The 16,415-nt window shown below is 51.1% G+C and overlaps 1 protein-coding gene across 2 annotated transcripts in view; it reads left to right on the top strand.

The window, feature by feature from the left end:
- Positions 1-460: 460 nt before the first annotated feature.
- The window catches only part of CPXM2 (carboxypeptidase X, M14 family member 2), a 132,504-nt gene continuing 116,549 nt past the window's right edge, over positions 461-16,415 (top strand). The window contains exons 1-2 of one of the 2 annotated variants that reach the window (XM_082406952.1): positions 461-929; positions 12,896-12,994. In XM_082406952.1, coding sequence (XP_082263078.1) covers positions 629-929; positions 12,896-12,994 — 400 coding nt within the window. In that variant the 5' untranslated portion in view covers positions 461-628. The remainder of the gene's footprint in view (positions 930-12,895; positions 12,995-16,415) is intronic. The other variant, XM_082406951.1, reaches the window with a different exon arrangement.

Below are 16,415 nucleotides of genomic sequence, written 5' to 3'. Positions count from 1 at the left end.
TCCCGAAATAGGATCATGGTCAGGTTGAGGAAAGGTCTGTCTGGCAGGTGGGGAACCCGTGTCTGATGTGGAGCCAGGGACGGGGTAGGGGTCAGGAGAGCTGGAGACTAGGCTTCGGGCTCTAATTTGCTTTAGGACCTTGGGCCGATCCTTTCTCATCGTGGGTCACGGCTCCCCAACCTGAAAAACGGCTCGAGGTTCCTTCTAGATAGAAACTCCTTTGAGTCTCTGGGGAAGCAGGCGCCCAGCACTGGCCGGCTTCGGGAGTGCGGGCAAAGGGGGAGGTTTGGAGACAGTTGATGGGGTGGAGGAGGCCCCCAACACCCGGCTCCCAGGGCCGGCCACCGCGGGGTCGGGAGGGAAGGGAGGGAGGAGGGAAGGGCGGGGCCGGCCCCCCTGCCCCCGCCCCGCGTCTGGGCGCGCCCCTGCCCGCCCCGGCCCGGCCCAGCCCAGCCCTGCCTGGAGAGCGGGTCACACGCGCCGCCGGCCGGACGCCTCCGCGTCTCGTGCGCCCCGCTGTTGAGGCCGGCGCCCCTGCCCTGCGCCGCTGTCCGCGCCCGCCGCCCGCCCGGCGCTCCCGGCGCTCCCGGCCACCGTGACCCTGCCCCGGGCGCGGGGAGGAGCGGGCATGGCCCGCCGGGGGGCCGCCGCGCTGGCGCTGGCTCTCGCGCTGCTGGCGGTGGCCCTGCCCGGCGCCGCGGCCCAGGGCGCAGCCGTCGAGGACCCCGACTACTACGTGCAAGAGATTTGGAGCCGGGAGCCTTACTACGCGCGCCTGGAGCCCGAGCCCTTCTCGCCGCCGCTGCCCGCGGGGCCCGGGGAGGAGGAGCGGAAGCTGCGCGCGTCCGAGCCCAGGCCGCCCAAGAAGGCGACCAAGCCCAGGAAAGCGCCCAAGAGGGAGAAGCTGGCTCCGGAGTCGCCTCCGCCAGGTAAGAAACTTTGTGCGCTGCGCGGCCCGAGGGGGCGCCCGTGGCTGTGCGCCTGTCCCAGCGGCGGCCCGCCGGGTCTCAGGCGACAGCCGGCTTCGCCGTCCGTGTGTCTGGGATGAGAGACCCGTGAACCTCCCCGTCGCCGCCCCCCACCCCCTTCCTAGGCTCTGCACTGCGCCTCCCGCGGGCCGTTCCGAGCGCCCCGGAACTTAAACCCGAGCGGCGGTCCCCTCTCAGGTAGAGACAGGCTGTGCAGTTGGGAAGCTGCCTGGGGAGCTGGTCCCCATGCCCCAAGTTTGAAATTTCCTGGGCAAAGGATCTTTCTGCCTAACACTTTTTCCTACTCTGCCTACTTTTTCAGTCTGCTCCCAGGGCGTTTTCTTGAGAGTGAATTTCCTATTTGGCGATGTGACTAGTTGGTCTGTTTTGGCACCATGGCCTTCTGGGGAGAGCTCAGCGGTGGGCCTTTCCCCGGCCAGGGTTCCCTCTCGGCTCCCTCCCTCCTGCTTTCTGTGGGTCCCTTGAATCCTCTGTCCAGTAGGGGCAGGACGGCAGAGCCTCTGTCGGGGAGCCTTGGGCTGCAGCTGGACTCCTGTGCCGGAGGAGGGGTTATGGAAGCCCGGTGGCGCCTGAAGCCAGCCGTCTCTCCCAGCCTTCTCAGTTGCATCGCCACTTTCTGCCTGCCCCGTCTTGGGGAAATGACTTCCATTTGGTTTCTTACACTCCTTGAGAAGGGGGACTTTCTCTTCATTGTCCCAAATGTTCTTTGCTCCAATTGCAGAGGGCTGCGGTCCTAGTATTTAAAGATTGAGGAGTGAGGCAGGATTGTGGCCAAATTCTCCGGCCTTGTAACGGCCTTCCTTGAAAGGAGATACATGCCAGTGGCACCATTACACAGCTCCTGGCATGAAAGGCATCACCTTTGTTTGGTTAAACTGTTCACAAAAGATAGCAGCGAGGCAGTGGGGAAGGAGTGGAGATGGCGGCCCAGAACTCTTGAGTGTGTGGGCCCATCTCAGCAGCTCCTTTGCCCTTACCTGGAGGGGGGAGTCCTGCCATATTTCAGTTTGTGGGCGACTCTGTACATCTGCAGGCAGTTCTGTGAGTTGTGTAACCCTGAACAGAACCATCTGGAATTTCCTATATTTTCTGGGGAATTATGAACATTAAGATTTGTAAAAACCATACTGGTTTAGTAACAGGAATAGGAGTGGGAAAAGACACTCATATTTGTAGACCATCCGCTGTGACTTTATTAGGAGATTTATGGACAGCCGTCTCATTAATTCTTTCAGGGGCTCTGAGGGGTGGGTATTCTTGTTACTTTACAGATGAGGAAACTGAGGCTCTGACCACGTAGGCAAGCTGCTTAGGGTCACTCGCTGGCGTGGGAGATTTGAAAGCCCTTCTCCTGTGCTTTTAACTCAAGACCTTTTTTGTTTGGTAGTTTGAATCAAGCTGGCATGGGTTTTTGTTTTTTTTTAGTATCTGCTATGTGGTTAGCACAGCGCTGGGCATGGTTGGGGGAGGTGGGTGGGAGACACATTTGTTAGGTTCTGGTATTTACTGGGGGGGACGGCAAGGGGAGCATGGAAGAAGCCCCAGGGCTTCCCTGGTGGCGCAGTGGTTGAGAATCCGCCTGCCAACGCAGGGGACACGGGTTCGAGCCCTGGTCTGGGAGGATCCCACATGCCGCGGAGCAACTGGGCCCGTGAGCCACAACTACTGAGCCTGCGCGTCTGGAGCCTGTGCTCCGCAACAAGAGAGGCCGCGATAGTGAGAGGCCTGCGCACCGCGATGAAGAGTGGCCCCCACTTGCCGCAACTAGAGAAAGCCCTCACACAGAAACAAAGACCCAACACAGCCATAAATAAATAAAATAAATAAACCCAAAGTTAAAAAAAACACAAACCTGTCATCTAAAAAAAAAGAAGCCCCAGACTGAGAGTCTGAGGACTGCACTTAACGCCCGGGTCTGGGCCTCAGCACTCAGCTTCCTGGACCTCAGCATCTTTATCTGCCCAAGACGACTAGTGCCTGCTACCTTACCTGTCAGTTGTTTGATGAGCTTTTCAATAAAAGCTTGCAGTGTGTCAGCTCGTGGCTGTGCTAGTCCTTCTGTGAGTTCTTCATAATTCCGCAGGTCCTTACGGAGAACCTTTCCAACATCAGGTGCTGGGTGAGGTCCTGGGGGAGGGGAGCGCAAGACAGCCCCGGCCCCGCCCTCCTGGAACACACCAAAGTTGGCGGCTTGGAGAAGGTTATTGCAGGTGTGTTGAGGGCTGTATTGCTGATTCCCCAAAATAAAAACAGGGCCCTGGAAATTCCAGAGACTCAGCTTCTGGAGAGCTGCCTCCAGGCCTCCTGCCTAGAATGTGTGTTTCTAATAAATTCTGTGGGGCTTTTCAGAGCTCCCCGACTCTGACAAACAAAGTGTGACCTTGGTCACAGACTTTCAACTCTGTTCTCCCCACTCAGCTTTTTTTGGCACTTGACTACTGGAACCCTTTGCCCTGGACCCCAAGTGGGGGAGCTTGGTTAAGACTGACTTTGATTGGGGGGGGGTCAGTGATAGTTTGTGCAGTTAAATTGCAGTAAGAGGAAATGATTTTGCCCCCCTTAAGGGGTGGCTTGATGTATGTACTGCCTGTGATATAATAGAAGCATTCGTTTCTGTTTGTTGTGAACTTCTGGACTGGGTAGATGGTGCCTGCTACATACCAGGCACTGTCTAGACACTGAGGTGGGAGTGAGAGGTTAGATTTAGAGAAGAAAAAGAATGTGAAAGCATACATAACTACTCATTGAAAAGTCTGTCATGTGCTTTGTCTTTGCAGATGATAAAATATTTTCCAGATAGCCTGTATCTTGCATAAAGGCTGGGCTCAAGGGACGATGGAAGGCAGATGTTCTGTGCGTCAGGGTCTAGGAGGGAGTCTTGTCTGAATCCCATAGGAAGGTTTACTTAAGGAGCCAAGGACACTGGGGATTTGATCTTGGTGTGAGTTTGACTTTGCCCCTTGACTGTTCTTTCATGCTACCACAGAAATGTGCAAGGGATGTCATGGGCTGACATTCTCCTGGAAGTGGCTTGGGCAGCTGAATCCTTTGGTTAATTGAGAGCATTGCATTTTTCCACGAGTGGCTGACAGATTCTGGAGAAGTAGAGCCCTGATATGCTGTATAGAGTGGAATCTTAAATTTTTTAAAAAGTTTTTATATGGAAATAATTATAGACTCACAAGAAATTGTAGAAATAGTGCAGAGAGATCCTGTATACCAGGGGTCCCCTGTACTGGTCCGTGGCCTGTTAGGAACCAGGTGGCATAGCAGGAGGTGAGTGGCGGGCGATCAGGTGAAGCTTCATCTGTATTTACAGCCGCTCCCCATCACTCACATTACCGCCTGATCTCCGCCTGCTGTCAGATCAGTGGCAGCATTAGATTCTCGTAGGAGCACGAACCCTACTGTGAACTGTGCATGCGAGGGATCTAGGTTGTGCGCTCCTTATGAGAATCTAATGCCTGATGGTCTGAGGTGGAGCTGAGGCAGTGATGCTAGGGCAGTGGCTGCAGGTACAGATTATCATTAGCAGAGAAGTTTGACTGCACAGAGACCATAATAATCAATTGCTTGCAGATTCATACCAAAACCCTATCAGTGAGTGGCAAGTGAAAACAAGCTCATGGCTCCCACTGATTCTGCATTATGGTGAGTTGTGTAATTATTTCATTATATATTACAATGTAATGATAATAGAAATAAAGTGCACAATAAATGTAATGTGCTTGAATCATCCCGAATCCATCCCCCCACCCCCCGTCTGTGGAAGAATTGTCTTCCATGAAACTGGTCCCTGATGCCAAAAAGGTTGGGGACCACTGCTGTATACTCTTTTCCCAGCTTCCCCCAGTGCTAACATCTTTTAGAACTACAGTACAGGATTTCTTAACCTTGGCAGTATTGACATTTTGGGGCCAATTGTGTGTGTGTGTGTGTGTGTGTGTGTGTGTGCGTGCGCGTGTGTCTCAGGGCGAAGGCTGTCTTGTGCATTGTAGGATATTTAGCAACATCCCTGGCCTTGACCCACTAGATGCTGGTAGCACCCTCCCCCGAGTTGTGACAACTAAAAATGTCTCTAGACATTGTCACATGTCACCAGGGGGTTGACAATCACTGCTATATACAGTATCAAAATAGGAAATTGACATTGGTACAATACTTTTTTTTTTAAACTTTGGGTTTATTTTATTTATTTATTTATTTATTTATGGCTGTGTTGGGTCTTTGTTTCTGTGCGAGGGCTTTCTCTAGTTGTGGCAAGTGGGGGCCACTCTTCATCGCGGTGCGCGGGCCTCTCATTATCGCGGCCTCTCTTGTTGCGGAGCACAGGCTCCAGACGCGCAGGCTCAGTAATTGTGGCTCACGGGCCTAGTTGCTCCGTGGCATGTGGGATCTTCCCAGACCAGGGCTCGAAACCGTGTCCCCTGCATTGGCAGGCAGATCCTCAACCACTGCGCCACCAGGGAAGCCCGGTACAATACTTTTAACTTTTAGATTACATTCCCTGGTTTTCACATGCACTCGTGTGTGTGTGGGTGTGTGTGTGTGTGGGTGTGTGTGGGTGTGTGTGGGTGGTTCTCTTCATTGTCTCACATCTATAGATTCATGGAACCATCACCATCAGGATACAGAACTGTGAAATCCTTTCCTGTGGTGGAGTGGGACTCAATATCATAAAATTTCTGAGGCCCTCATTGTGAACATCAGTAACTCCCAGAATTTTAGAACTTCAAGGAACCTAAGTGTTCATTGCATGCAAGTTCTTGTTTATTGCAAGATTCCGACAGTGGGCTGCTCGGTGTTAAAAAATGATTAAAGAAGACAATTTAGGTGATATAAACTTTTTTTTAACACTTTCATGAAGTGGACAGTCTCCTTGTGGAGAATGGCAAAATGGGGCAGAAGGCAGGAAGGTTTTATAGGACAAAGAATAAAGAACAAGGAAGAAGAACATAGAAAATATCTGGTTGGCTGGGGTGACACAGTCCACTTTGTTTGGGGTGAGAAGACCCAGAGTTGGCTTGGCATTTGGGAATTGGCTAACTATTTCTGACTAAGAGGAGATTGTTAGGAACAGGAAGCTTATCTAAGTTTTGTTTCCTGATGTGGTACCCTGGGTAAGAGCAACTCCATCTTGGGCCTGGAAGTTTACTTCAACACAAGTCTTGGCTCACACGTTTCCACTGATGGGCGCACACCACCTTGCGAGGTTGCTTATCCATTGGATAAATAGTACTGATTGCTAGAATGTTCTTCTTCACAGGGACCTGGCAAGCTGCTTCTCTCTAATTCCATTTATTCTAGCCAAATTCAATATTTTCTAGATCCCTGCAGTTGGAATGCTTTGAGGGCCAAAGAGTGAGTCTCCTGGCCCCAGTTTTCATCATCCCAGGGTGAAGAGTGAGATGAGGGACCACATTCTGGGCATGGGAGTGGACTTGGGGTGTACTTCTCATGTCATCTCCAAATTGATGGGCTTGGTTTGGAGCCATACTTTTTGTAGAGAAAAAAATGGAACAGAGAAGTAAACCATAGTTATATAACTGATTTGCCTTTTCCCTCCCAAGTGGTAGTAAGAAACAAACAAGTTGATAAACAAGACTCTTAATAGGTGATTTGAAGATGTTTTGTTCTCCCCCCTCCACTGGGTTAGAAGTAGCTTTTAACTTTTGGGTTCCTGCTTGTTTCTTGCTTTCTTCAAGGACTGGGGAGCATGCGCCTCTGTTGGAATACACGCCCGCCTGCATTGCACCCATGGTTTTGGTCCACGGTCTTGAGTCCATGGAATTCGCGGAGTGGGCAGCGAGCCATGTTTGTTCGTATGTCTGTGCCCAGAACTGGAGAGTTTGCACTTTGTATTGTGTTGCCCCGGCTTGGGGTGGGGGTGGGGGGCGGGCAGGCAGCGATAATCAAAGAGTTGTTATTTGAGCATATTTGGTTGTAAACAAAGCCCTTTCTGTTATGTGCTGCCAGCTAGTTGCTGGAAAGAGCTTCGCTTTTAAGCTTTTGCTGCAGCACTCTTCAGGGCGTCTTGCAAGGTTTGGCCTTCGGATGGAAATGTCTTCTGTTGGGCAAAGCTGGAGTGTGAGGATTAGACGAATGTGTCTGTAAATATTTCACTATATATTTTAAAAGCAACCACAAGGCTATCAGCACACCTAAACAAATAACAAGAGATCTTTATATCATGGTATTATATGTTCTCTTGAAGAGTTAAATCCAGAGTGTTTGGTCCAACTCCCTACAAAATTCCAAGGGAAAGGACTCTTTATAAAAAAGATCTTCTCATGTACATCAGCAAGCAGCTTTCTAAGACACCACCTCTGTTTCCAAAATGCTTTCCGAAGTCAGCTATTCGCACTGGCAGATCTCCTCTCGACTGTGCCCATGGTTCCAGAAACTAGGGTTTGTGCGTGGATAATGAAGGGACAGACACTTGCATGTTTGGGGAAGCTGGGTTGGATGCTGTGGTTCTTGAAAATAGCCATCTCGTGTTTTCTGCGTGCCCCGAGCATCCCTGGCTGCCAGGTCTCACGGTGGATGGTGCCTTCAGTCCCATGGCAACAGCAGCCTGGGCCCTGGAACCTGGCCACGCCACGTGGCATGCGGGATCTTAGTTCCTGACCCCGTGCGCCCCGCAGTGGAAGCATGGAGTCTTAACCACTGGACTGCCAGGGAAGTCCCTTGGAACCTGGATTTTTGAGGTGGGGGTCTCCGCTGGATGTCTGAGGTGGCCAGGGAGCCTGAGCTCTCAGGTTTTGTGCCTCCAGCAATGGCTCTGCCTTCTGTGGCCTTCTGAGGTCCCTGCCCCCATCGCTGCTTTTCTGGGATCATGAAACCCATAAAACTGGGGTGGCTTTGGATGGCTATGGGAAGGGCTAGTGTTCGTAACTGGCTGGGATCCCATCGACTACTGATCTGGGTATCGTAGGATGGTCAGAGCCACACAAGACACCTTCAAATGTTCATTTAAGACTATTTTAATTTAAGACTCTAGATTTTTATGGAACACTTGATCCATGAGAGGAACATGTAAGGGTTTGGCATAGTTTTTTCAGCATTCAGAGAGATTCAAAATCTGGCTCTGCCACTCATGGGCACGTGTGACATCTTCACGCCTCGAATTCCTCACTGTGACAGGGGAATAATAATAATAATAATAATAATAATAAGCTTCCCAAGGTGGTGTGAGGTTAGAAGGTCGATGCACAGCCTCGCAGTCTTTCGAGGGACAGGTCAGAGGCAGCTTCTACCCAGTGTCCTCAGGTCCCCCAGCTACGTTGAGTCCTGATGGGTCCCGCTTAGCAATGCAGCCCGGCTTATTGGCGTTTCCTTCTCTGAGTCTCACTCCCTCCACTTCTTCATTTGTGCTTCATGAAATCACCTCTCACATTCACTCCTGCCCCCAAGGCCTTGTCTCAGGCTGGTTCCAGGCAGAACCCAAACGGAGACCAGCAGGTACCAGCAGTGCCCCCTGCAGGGCTGGCACACCCCACCTGCTGTGGTTACCGGGGTATCTCTTTAAAGGCTAAGGGCTTCTTACTTGGTTGCACGTCAGGAAGGCGGCTGCTGCTGCACAGAGGCTGGGAGTGGCTGTCCCTTCTGCCCTGGGGACCCTGGTGGAGGCCAAGTCTTCTGCACAAGACCAAGGTCTTTCTTCTGCACGGAAGGCCAGCCCAGAGGAGGACACAGTCTGATCAGCTAGTTTCCCAGGGAAGACACAGCCGAGCAGGAGGAGGGGAGGGCTTTTGATTGATTGATTGACTGACTGATTGATCGATTGACTTTGGTCCAGCCCTGGTAAAAAAGTACTTAGAAAATTGCACTGGTGCTTCCGTCTCCAGCCCAGACCATTCAGGTCACTGATTAACGGAAGCAGGCACGGCCTTCAACCACTCAGTCCCTTTTTTTCAGGCTTCACCTGATCCCTGGGAAACCTCTTTCTGCCAGGAGCTTGACTGTCTCAGATTTGGGAACTGGATAAGGACACAGGCTGTCCCCTCCCTGTGTCATGATCCTTTTCTTGCTAACACACACAGGGAGCACGAGTTTCTGATTTTTTTTTTTTTTTGGCTGCTCCGCGCAGCCTGCGGGATCTTAGTTCCCTGACCAGGGATCGAACCCATGCCACCTACAGTGGAAACCTGGAGTCTTAACCACTGGACCGCCAGGGAAGTCCCAGGAACACAGGTTTCTAACCGCTTTTGTTTTGGCTTTTCACGTTCACCTGCAAGGTCCTCCTTGGTCCCATGGTGTTTGAGAAAAGTGGAATTATTGTCTGTCCTGGTGCCACGAGACTGCCTCTCTGGGGAGCTCCCGAGAACCTGCAGTGGCTTGGTTTCCCGCATGGCCTTCCTCCTCATGCGGGTTCCTTCCCAAGAGCCAGGCAAGGTGCTTAGGGCCAGGGCTGCGTCCTTCACAAGAGGGAGTGCAGGTGCCATAGGGCTGGAATTTCTTGGGAAAATGCAAATATGCAGCAAAGAATTTTTTCAGATTCTGGGGTTGCTACTGTAATCTCCTAGTATAGAGAGGGGAAAAAATAGTTTCCTGTCAATCAAGGAGCATGATATTTATCACCATGGAGCAGAATAGAATATGTGGCCTGCACTGGCAATTCAGTTTGCTACTTTTAAGGAATTCAGTTTTGTCACGCAGCCCAGATGGAGATGTTGATTTGGTTCTGGCTCCTTCTCTGTACATTATTTCCACTTCACTCTTTCTTTCATCTGTACAGACCATATGCTGCCTTTCTTGCTGTAGGAGAAGAAGGGGCAGGGAATGGCCTAGGCCTGGCGTCAGGCCCCTGCTCTGCCGCCTCCTGGCTCTGTCAGTGACCTCGTGTGGGTCTCTTCTCCTCTGAGCCTCTGTGTCCCGCTCTGTAGAATAATGTTCATAGCAAGCTTCCTGCCCTCGATGGGCATTTGCCAAGATCGAATGTTTTAATCTATGTGAAAATGCCTTGTAAATTGTGCCTCATGCTTCACGTGTTGGCTGTTACTCTTCCAGCAACTGGGATGGTGCTTTGTGACGGTGGGGACTTGGGACTAATATGAAGGATGAGAAGGTGGAGGCTGTCTTTTTTTTTTTTTGCTATGCGAGGGCTTCCTCTAGTTGCAGCGAGCGGGGGCCACTCTTCATCGCGGTGCGCGGGCCTCTCACTGTCGCGGCCTCTCTTGTGGCGGAGCACAGGCTCCAGACGCGCAGGCTCAGTAGTTGTGGCTCACAGGCCTAGTTGCTCCGCGGCATGTGGGATCTTCCCAGACCAGGGCTCGAACCCGTGTCCCCTGCATTGGCAGGCAGACTCTCAACCACTGCGCCACCAGGGAAGCCCCAGGAGGCTGTCTTTTATTCAGAGGTCACCACAGGTCAGGCATGGCCCTCAGTGCTTTGATATATGTCATCTCTTTCCTCTCCGTAACTTCCACTGAGGCAGGTACCACGTCTCCTTATTTCACTGATGAGGGGAATTAGCATAGGAGGGGTGAGGTGGGTCCCCCGAGGCCACACGTGGTCGGTGCAGTGGCAGAGCCTGGCTGCCTGCGGCTGGAACCAGATCTGTAGGTACACGTCCTGGAAGTGCGTCTTCCCTAGAGAAGGTGGCAGGTGCCCTGCCTGTCTTCTCTGTCCCTTTGCCACTCCCTGCGGGGATTCTGTTCCCCACATGTTGGTCTCAGGGGTGATAGCACATCTGCCTCACATCTGGGCCATTATTGGATGCCCAGAGCTGAGTACAGGACGTGGGTCCAGCCCGGGGGAGTGAGGCTGAGTGTGTTCGTGGGGCTGTGTCCTCTGACTCTGTCTCCCATGTTGCCCGTGGAGGCCCCGTAGAGGTGGCCCAGGCAGAGGGAAGGCCTGCAATGAATGCCAGCTTCCAGGGAGGGGTTGGATGGCTTTTTCCTCTCGTATTTTGTAAAACTTTTTCTTCCCCTAACGTATTATCTTTCTGCCAAATCAGACGCTTCATTCTCAAAAGTTGTGGCACCCAATTTTCCAAACAGTCAAGATTTTTACAGACCCTCGATCAGGCTCTTTCAGAAGAAGTCATCTTTGGAGGTCACCGGGCTGACATTCCTACCCACAAAAATGGGACATATGCCGAGGTGGCATTAGGCTGATGTCATCAGATGCACTCAGATTGGCAGTCTTCCTCCTCTGGCCTTTCTGAATGTTTTGGTTTATTGATTTCCTTGACCCGAGGAGGACATTTAATTTTGTGATTTTTTTTTTTTTTTTAGCTTACATGAAAAATGAAAGATATGCCCAGCAGGTATCACCCAAGAATATGATGGAGAGACGATTGCCTGTGGCTGGGCCCAGTGCACCCTTGAATTTTTTGAAGATTTAAGGTTTTCTTGATAAATACCTTTTTTTTTTTTTTTGGTGACTCTAGAACTATCTGAAATGATTTCATTAATTGGCACAATCCACTAGATGTTTTTGGTATTTCAACTTGCTTTTTAAAATCCAAACTAAGTATCTTTCTCCATAGACCTTCCCTTCCTCTTGTTGTTGTCTCATTGGTCATTCACCGACTCACAGTCATTCATGATCATTTGTTCCTCACAGACTTAACCAGACTCTGGAGGGAGAGCAGTGAGCAAAACCAGACACAGTTCCTGCCCCCATGAACAGAACAACATATGTTACATGTGTTTGATAACGCTACACAGGACGGGTGTGCAGAACCGTAGTGGGGGCTGCTGACACCACACCCAGGTCCTTGTTTCCCACTGGCACACCCATCCCACAGCTGCTGGGGCTTGGCTGTGACAGCTCACAGCTGCTTCCCTCTCTGGAGCATGATCCTTGGAAGGCGACAACTCCCACCACCCCACACACACCCCTCCCCCGCAGCAGATCAGTCTGTAGCCAGAGGCTAACCAGCATAGGGGAAGGTGGCCCCTTATCTCAAGGTGGGGACAACACTGTGTGCGGTTCCAGCTCCAGAGCTCTCCCCATGGGATCAGGCTGAGTTAGACTCTGCCTGGGAACGCAGCCTAGCTTAGCTCCTTCCTCTGCCTCATCTTGCTTCCTCCCTTCTTTTCTCCTTGGAGCCCTCCCTCCGTACATCACCTGCACCGAACCCCTGCCTCAGGCTCCACACAGAGGCAACTTGACCAAAGACAGGTGCTCTCAGAGCCCATCCAAGGAGACATTGATGTAGGTGGGGAGTTCAGGAAAACCATCTCAAAGAGGGCATGGCCGATCTTGGATGATCTTGGATTTGCAAGATCAACAGGAGTTAAATAGATGGAGAGTGAATGGAAGGATGTTGCAGGAGGAGGCACAGCACATGCCGAGTTCTGGTGGGCCGGAAATATGAACTGCAGGCTGAAAGGAAGCCAGTGTCTGTGGAGCAGAGAGAGAGTCCGGTGTGAGAGGAAGCTGGACGGGCCAGCGGGGCACCAGCAGGCAGACTCCCTGGGCTCCAGGAAGGAGTCCCTCCAATTGGTGGGCAGCACCATCACACCTCCAGGTGCCCAGCCGGGGCCTTGGGGAGTTAGGTGGGAGGAGCCCAGCATGGTAGGAAATCTTGCCCCGGGGTCAGAGGTCTGGAGTTCCAGCTCCGTTTTATCCATTAGACGTGGTGTCACTTTTGGAGCCCCAGGGAGAGTCAGAGGTACTCCACAGGACGTTTTGCGGTCTTAGAACAGTAACCACCTGCAAGTGTGCATTGTTTTTATTAGGAGTGTTTATTTCCCTGGGTGTTCACAATAACACGCTTCCTTTCCTTTAACCACCAGCCCCTCAGAGTCCAAGGTGCCTTCACTGGGGTCCGGGAAGGCAGAGGGTAGAGACAGCTGCTTTGCAGGAGACGACGGTTGAGTCCTCACCAGCCTGGGATGATTCTGACATATGTGACAGTAAAGGCATCTCTCTCTCTCTCTCTCTATTCTTTTTAGGTAAAAAGAGCAACAGAAAAGGCGTGAAAACCAAGAGCTCTGAGAAGGCTGCCGGTGATGATCACAGAGTCCCTGTGGCCCGTGACGCTGCCAGAGAGGGTGAGTGAGGCCCCCGCTCCATCACCGGCCCTGGGAGGGCGCAGGCCCCGGCGCAGCAGCCGAGTCCTGAGCACGGGTCTGCCTGGGGTCCGCTGCCCCTTCTGGACCATCCGTACGGCGGTGAGAACATTCACAGGCTCTCTCTTCTGCTGCACACAGTAACTCACAGCCATGTTTTCCCCATCGGCTCGACTAAGGTCATTTCTGAATTTCCTGGAGCTCTTGGTTGCCTTCCCTGCCCTTCCCCCTCCCCCCTCGAAGACAACATCATTTCCTTTCTTGTGGGGCCTCGTAGCTGCCCACAGCCTTGTGTGTGCATTTCTTATCTCCCAGCCGAACCCAGGGCCTCCAGTGTCAGAGGTCAAGTCTTCCACTTCCAAAGCATGTAATGCTAGGCCTGGCATTTTACAATCACGTAAAAATATTGGTCCTTTAATTACTTACCTTAGGATGGTCAAAGCCATTAGTTCTAGACTCATGGACAAACTCTGACCCACTAGCTAGAGCTATTACTATTATTATTAACTATTACAATTACCTTTATCATATCTCTGTTACTCTAAAGTATGGTATCTAGGATGACATTTCTGCTGATATTAGTAATAGTGAACATGTATTAAGCACTTAAGCTCTCAGTAATTGCCAAGCACTAGGCCTCATACTTCACAGCTCCTGATGTCCCTCTGAGTATTGTGGATATTATTATTATTATTATTTCATCATCATCATCGTCGTCGTCATCACAGATGAGGAAAACGAGACTCAATAATATGGATCCTTTGCCTACCGTTATGCAGTTTGCAAGTTTTAAAACAGGGATTTGAACCCAAGATTTTCTGGTTTCTGCTCAGCAGCACAGCTGATTGAAATAAATAGAGCATTTCACAAATTTGCGTTTATAGAGGCAGGATCCGATTTCAGTTGCCGCGTGAGCCCATAAACCGTGTAACAGAGTTGATTGTCACAAAGGGAATTGTGTGCTCCCTTAGGCAGAGTGTAATGATCTGGGGCTGTGTTTCTAACCAAGAACTTGCCATCAGAGAAATCATAGATATGGCTAGCAGTGCATCCTACAACAAAAACAGAAGTTCCACAACAGTGAACTTCTGCAATCACTTAATAACTGAGAATTCTATTCCATCGTAAAGTGGGCAGGTGTGCACTGGACACATTGCCCTTGGGAGGGCCCAGCATATCAGGACGATGTGTGGAGGACCCAAGGGGTGCTAAGGCTGTGTTCCTGCCGGTTCACCCTGAGAGTGTGGGCCTTTGGGGTTTCAACTAAATGGGTGGTAGTGAGACTCCCACCTTGGGTGGGGCTCGGGCCTGACTCTTTGTCCCCTTGCCCCAGCAGGCTGATAAAACACCAGCTGTTTCTCAGGATCACAAGTCACAGAGCTAAAGCGGCTTCTAGTCTGGCCTCACCTCTCTGGGTTCTGCTGCTGTCAGATCTGGGCCAGAGAGTTCTTTCTTGTCTTAATTCTTAGATGCTTTCAAACATATTTTAAAAATAGTTTTTCCAGTTTTGTTAGTAGCTTTAGCACAAGGGTCGGTTTGAATTATCTTACTTCTCCATTACCAGAATTGGAAGTTGGTACAATTTTGAAAGGCATTTTCACAAAGGTTTTTCAAGGCCCATTTCTGTACACACGTGTGTGTACACGTACACTCTGAAGTCCACACTTGCCTCCTGTTCTGCCACCCGAACATTCTCCTTCCCCACCCTGGCCCACTCAGGATTGTTCCCCTGCCCTTCACCTCAGAGCCCTGTCTGAACAGTTGGGACCCCTGGTCTCAAAGGCAGCCATCCTGGCTCTGATTCTTTGAGTGCCCTGGAGGTGATTTTGGCCTGTGAGCCTTGTTCACATTGCTCTTCTATTAAAACAGAATTGAGGGCAACCCTAGGGGGGAAGAGAAGCTGTGTGGGCCCTGCTATGCAAATATGGGAGGGAGAGAGATGGTGAGGAGGGGAGGTCATGTGCAGGAGGCAGGTGGCACAGCAGTTAGGAACACTGGTCTGGACCAGGAGGGGACACCTGTGGGTGGGGCTGGGCAGAACAGGGCCTCAGATGGACAGCTGGGCAGGCTCAGGACCCCGCATCCATCGTTCTCTCAACATCTCCTGTGGTCGAGCTGGGGGCCTTGCTGGAGATGGGGCAGAATGAAGGGGTGGGGAGAGTGTCTATCACTTACACTGTGTCCAAGGTGGCAGGTGGACCAGATGTCACCTACATCATGTTCAAGGCGACAGGTGGAACAGATGTTACCTGCTTCATTTTCAGGGCGGTGGGCAGTACAGATATTAACCACACTGAGTTATGTGAGTGACTGGCATCAGAGGGCTCATGTTAGATGTGGATTTGAAACCGCACAACCCAGATTGGGACTTGAACCCACTGTCTTTTAATTGAGATGACAGACCTGGTCTCAGGACTTAATGAAGCCCAGGTTCTTGATGTCTCATTGCAGAAAGAATTCAGTGAGAGACAAAGTGATGGGTAAGAAGTGGATTTAGAGAGACACACATTTCAGAGACAGAGTGTGGGCCATCTCAGAAGGCAAGAAGCCCCCAAATAATGGGGTGGTTAGTTTTTGTGGGCTGGGTAATTTCATAGGCTAATGAGTGGGAGGATTATTCCAACTATTTTGGGGAAGGCGCAGAGATTTCCAGGAATTGGGCCACCGCCCACTTTTTGGCCTTTTATGGTTAGCCTCGGAACTGTCATGGCACCAGTGGGTGTGTCATTTAGCAGCTAATATATTACAATGAGTGTATGATGAGGCTCAAGGTCCACTGGAAGTCGAATCTTCTGGGCCCACTGGAAGTCGAATCTTCTGGGCCCACTGGAAGTCGAATCTTCGGCCATCTTGGACCGAGTTGGTTCTAACTAGTTTTAGTCGTGTCCCCAATGGCTATGTCATTCTTTTAAAGGTTGTGCCCAGCCCCCTTCCCTCCTGTTTCAGACTCACCCTGAGGGAATCTTAGCTTTAAGGGAGAGATTATGTACATGGCTGTCACCGTGACTAAGGATCAGTGTCAGCTGTGGCGAGTCTCCAAAATACATCTTGGATATTGTTCTATAATAGCATATGCAGTGGTTGAATTATTGGTGTAGTTCTTCCCATCTCCCTATATGTACAGCCTTTGCCATGTGACTTCTCAGTTCCCTTTACAAAAGGTGAAAGTCCCTTGACTTTGGGCTGGTCCATGTGCCTAGGTGAGGCCAGTAGAATAAGTTGGACTGACAAGGTGCCAGTTCTGTGCTGAGGGACTTTGTTTCCATTTGCTCCTTGCACCCTGCCATCTCCGTGAGAAGAATGCATGCATCTAGGCCACTGGTCCAAGGAGCCTGGGAGATGAGTGAAGCAGATATGGGCCCAGTCTGCAGCGTGGAGAGCCCAGCTGATCTGTGGACAACTA

This window comes from Balaenoptera borealis (genome assembly GCF_965194805.1).
Source record: "Balaenoptera borealis genome assembly, chromosome: 10".
Lineage (NCBI taxonomy): Eukaryota > Metazoa > Chordata > Mammalia > Artiodactyla > Balaenopteridae > Balaenoptera > Balaenoptera borealis.
The sequence above is the reverse complement of the archived record's forward strand: the minus strand, read 5'-3'. Positions and strand labels throughout refer to the sequence as shown.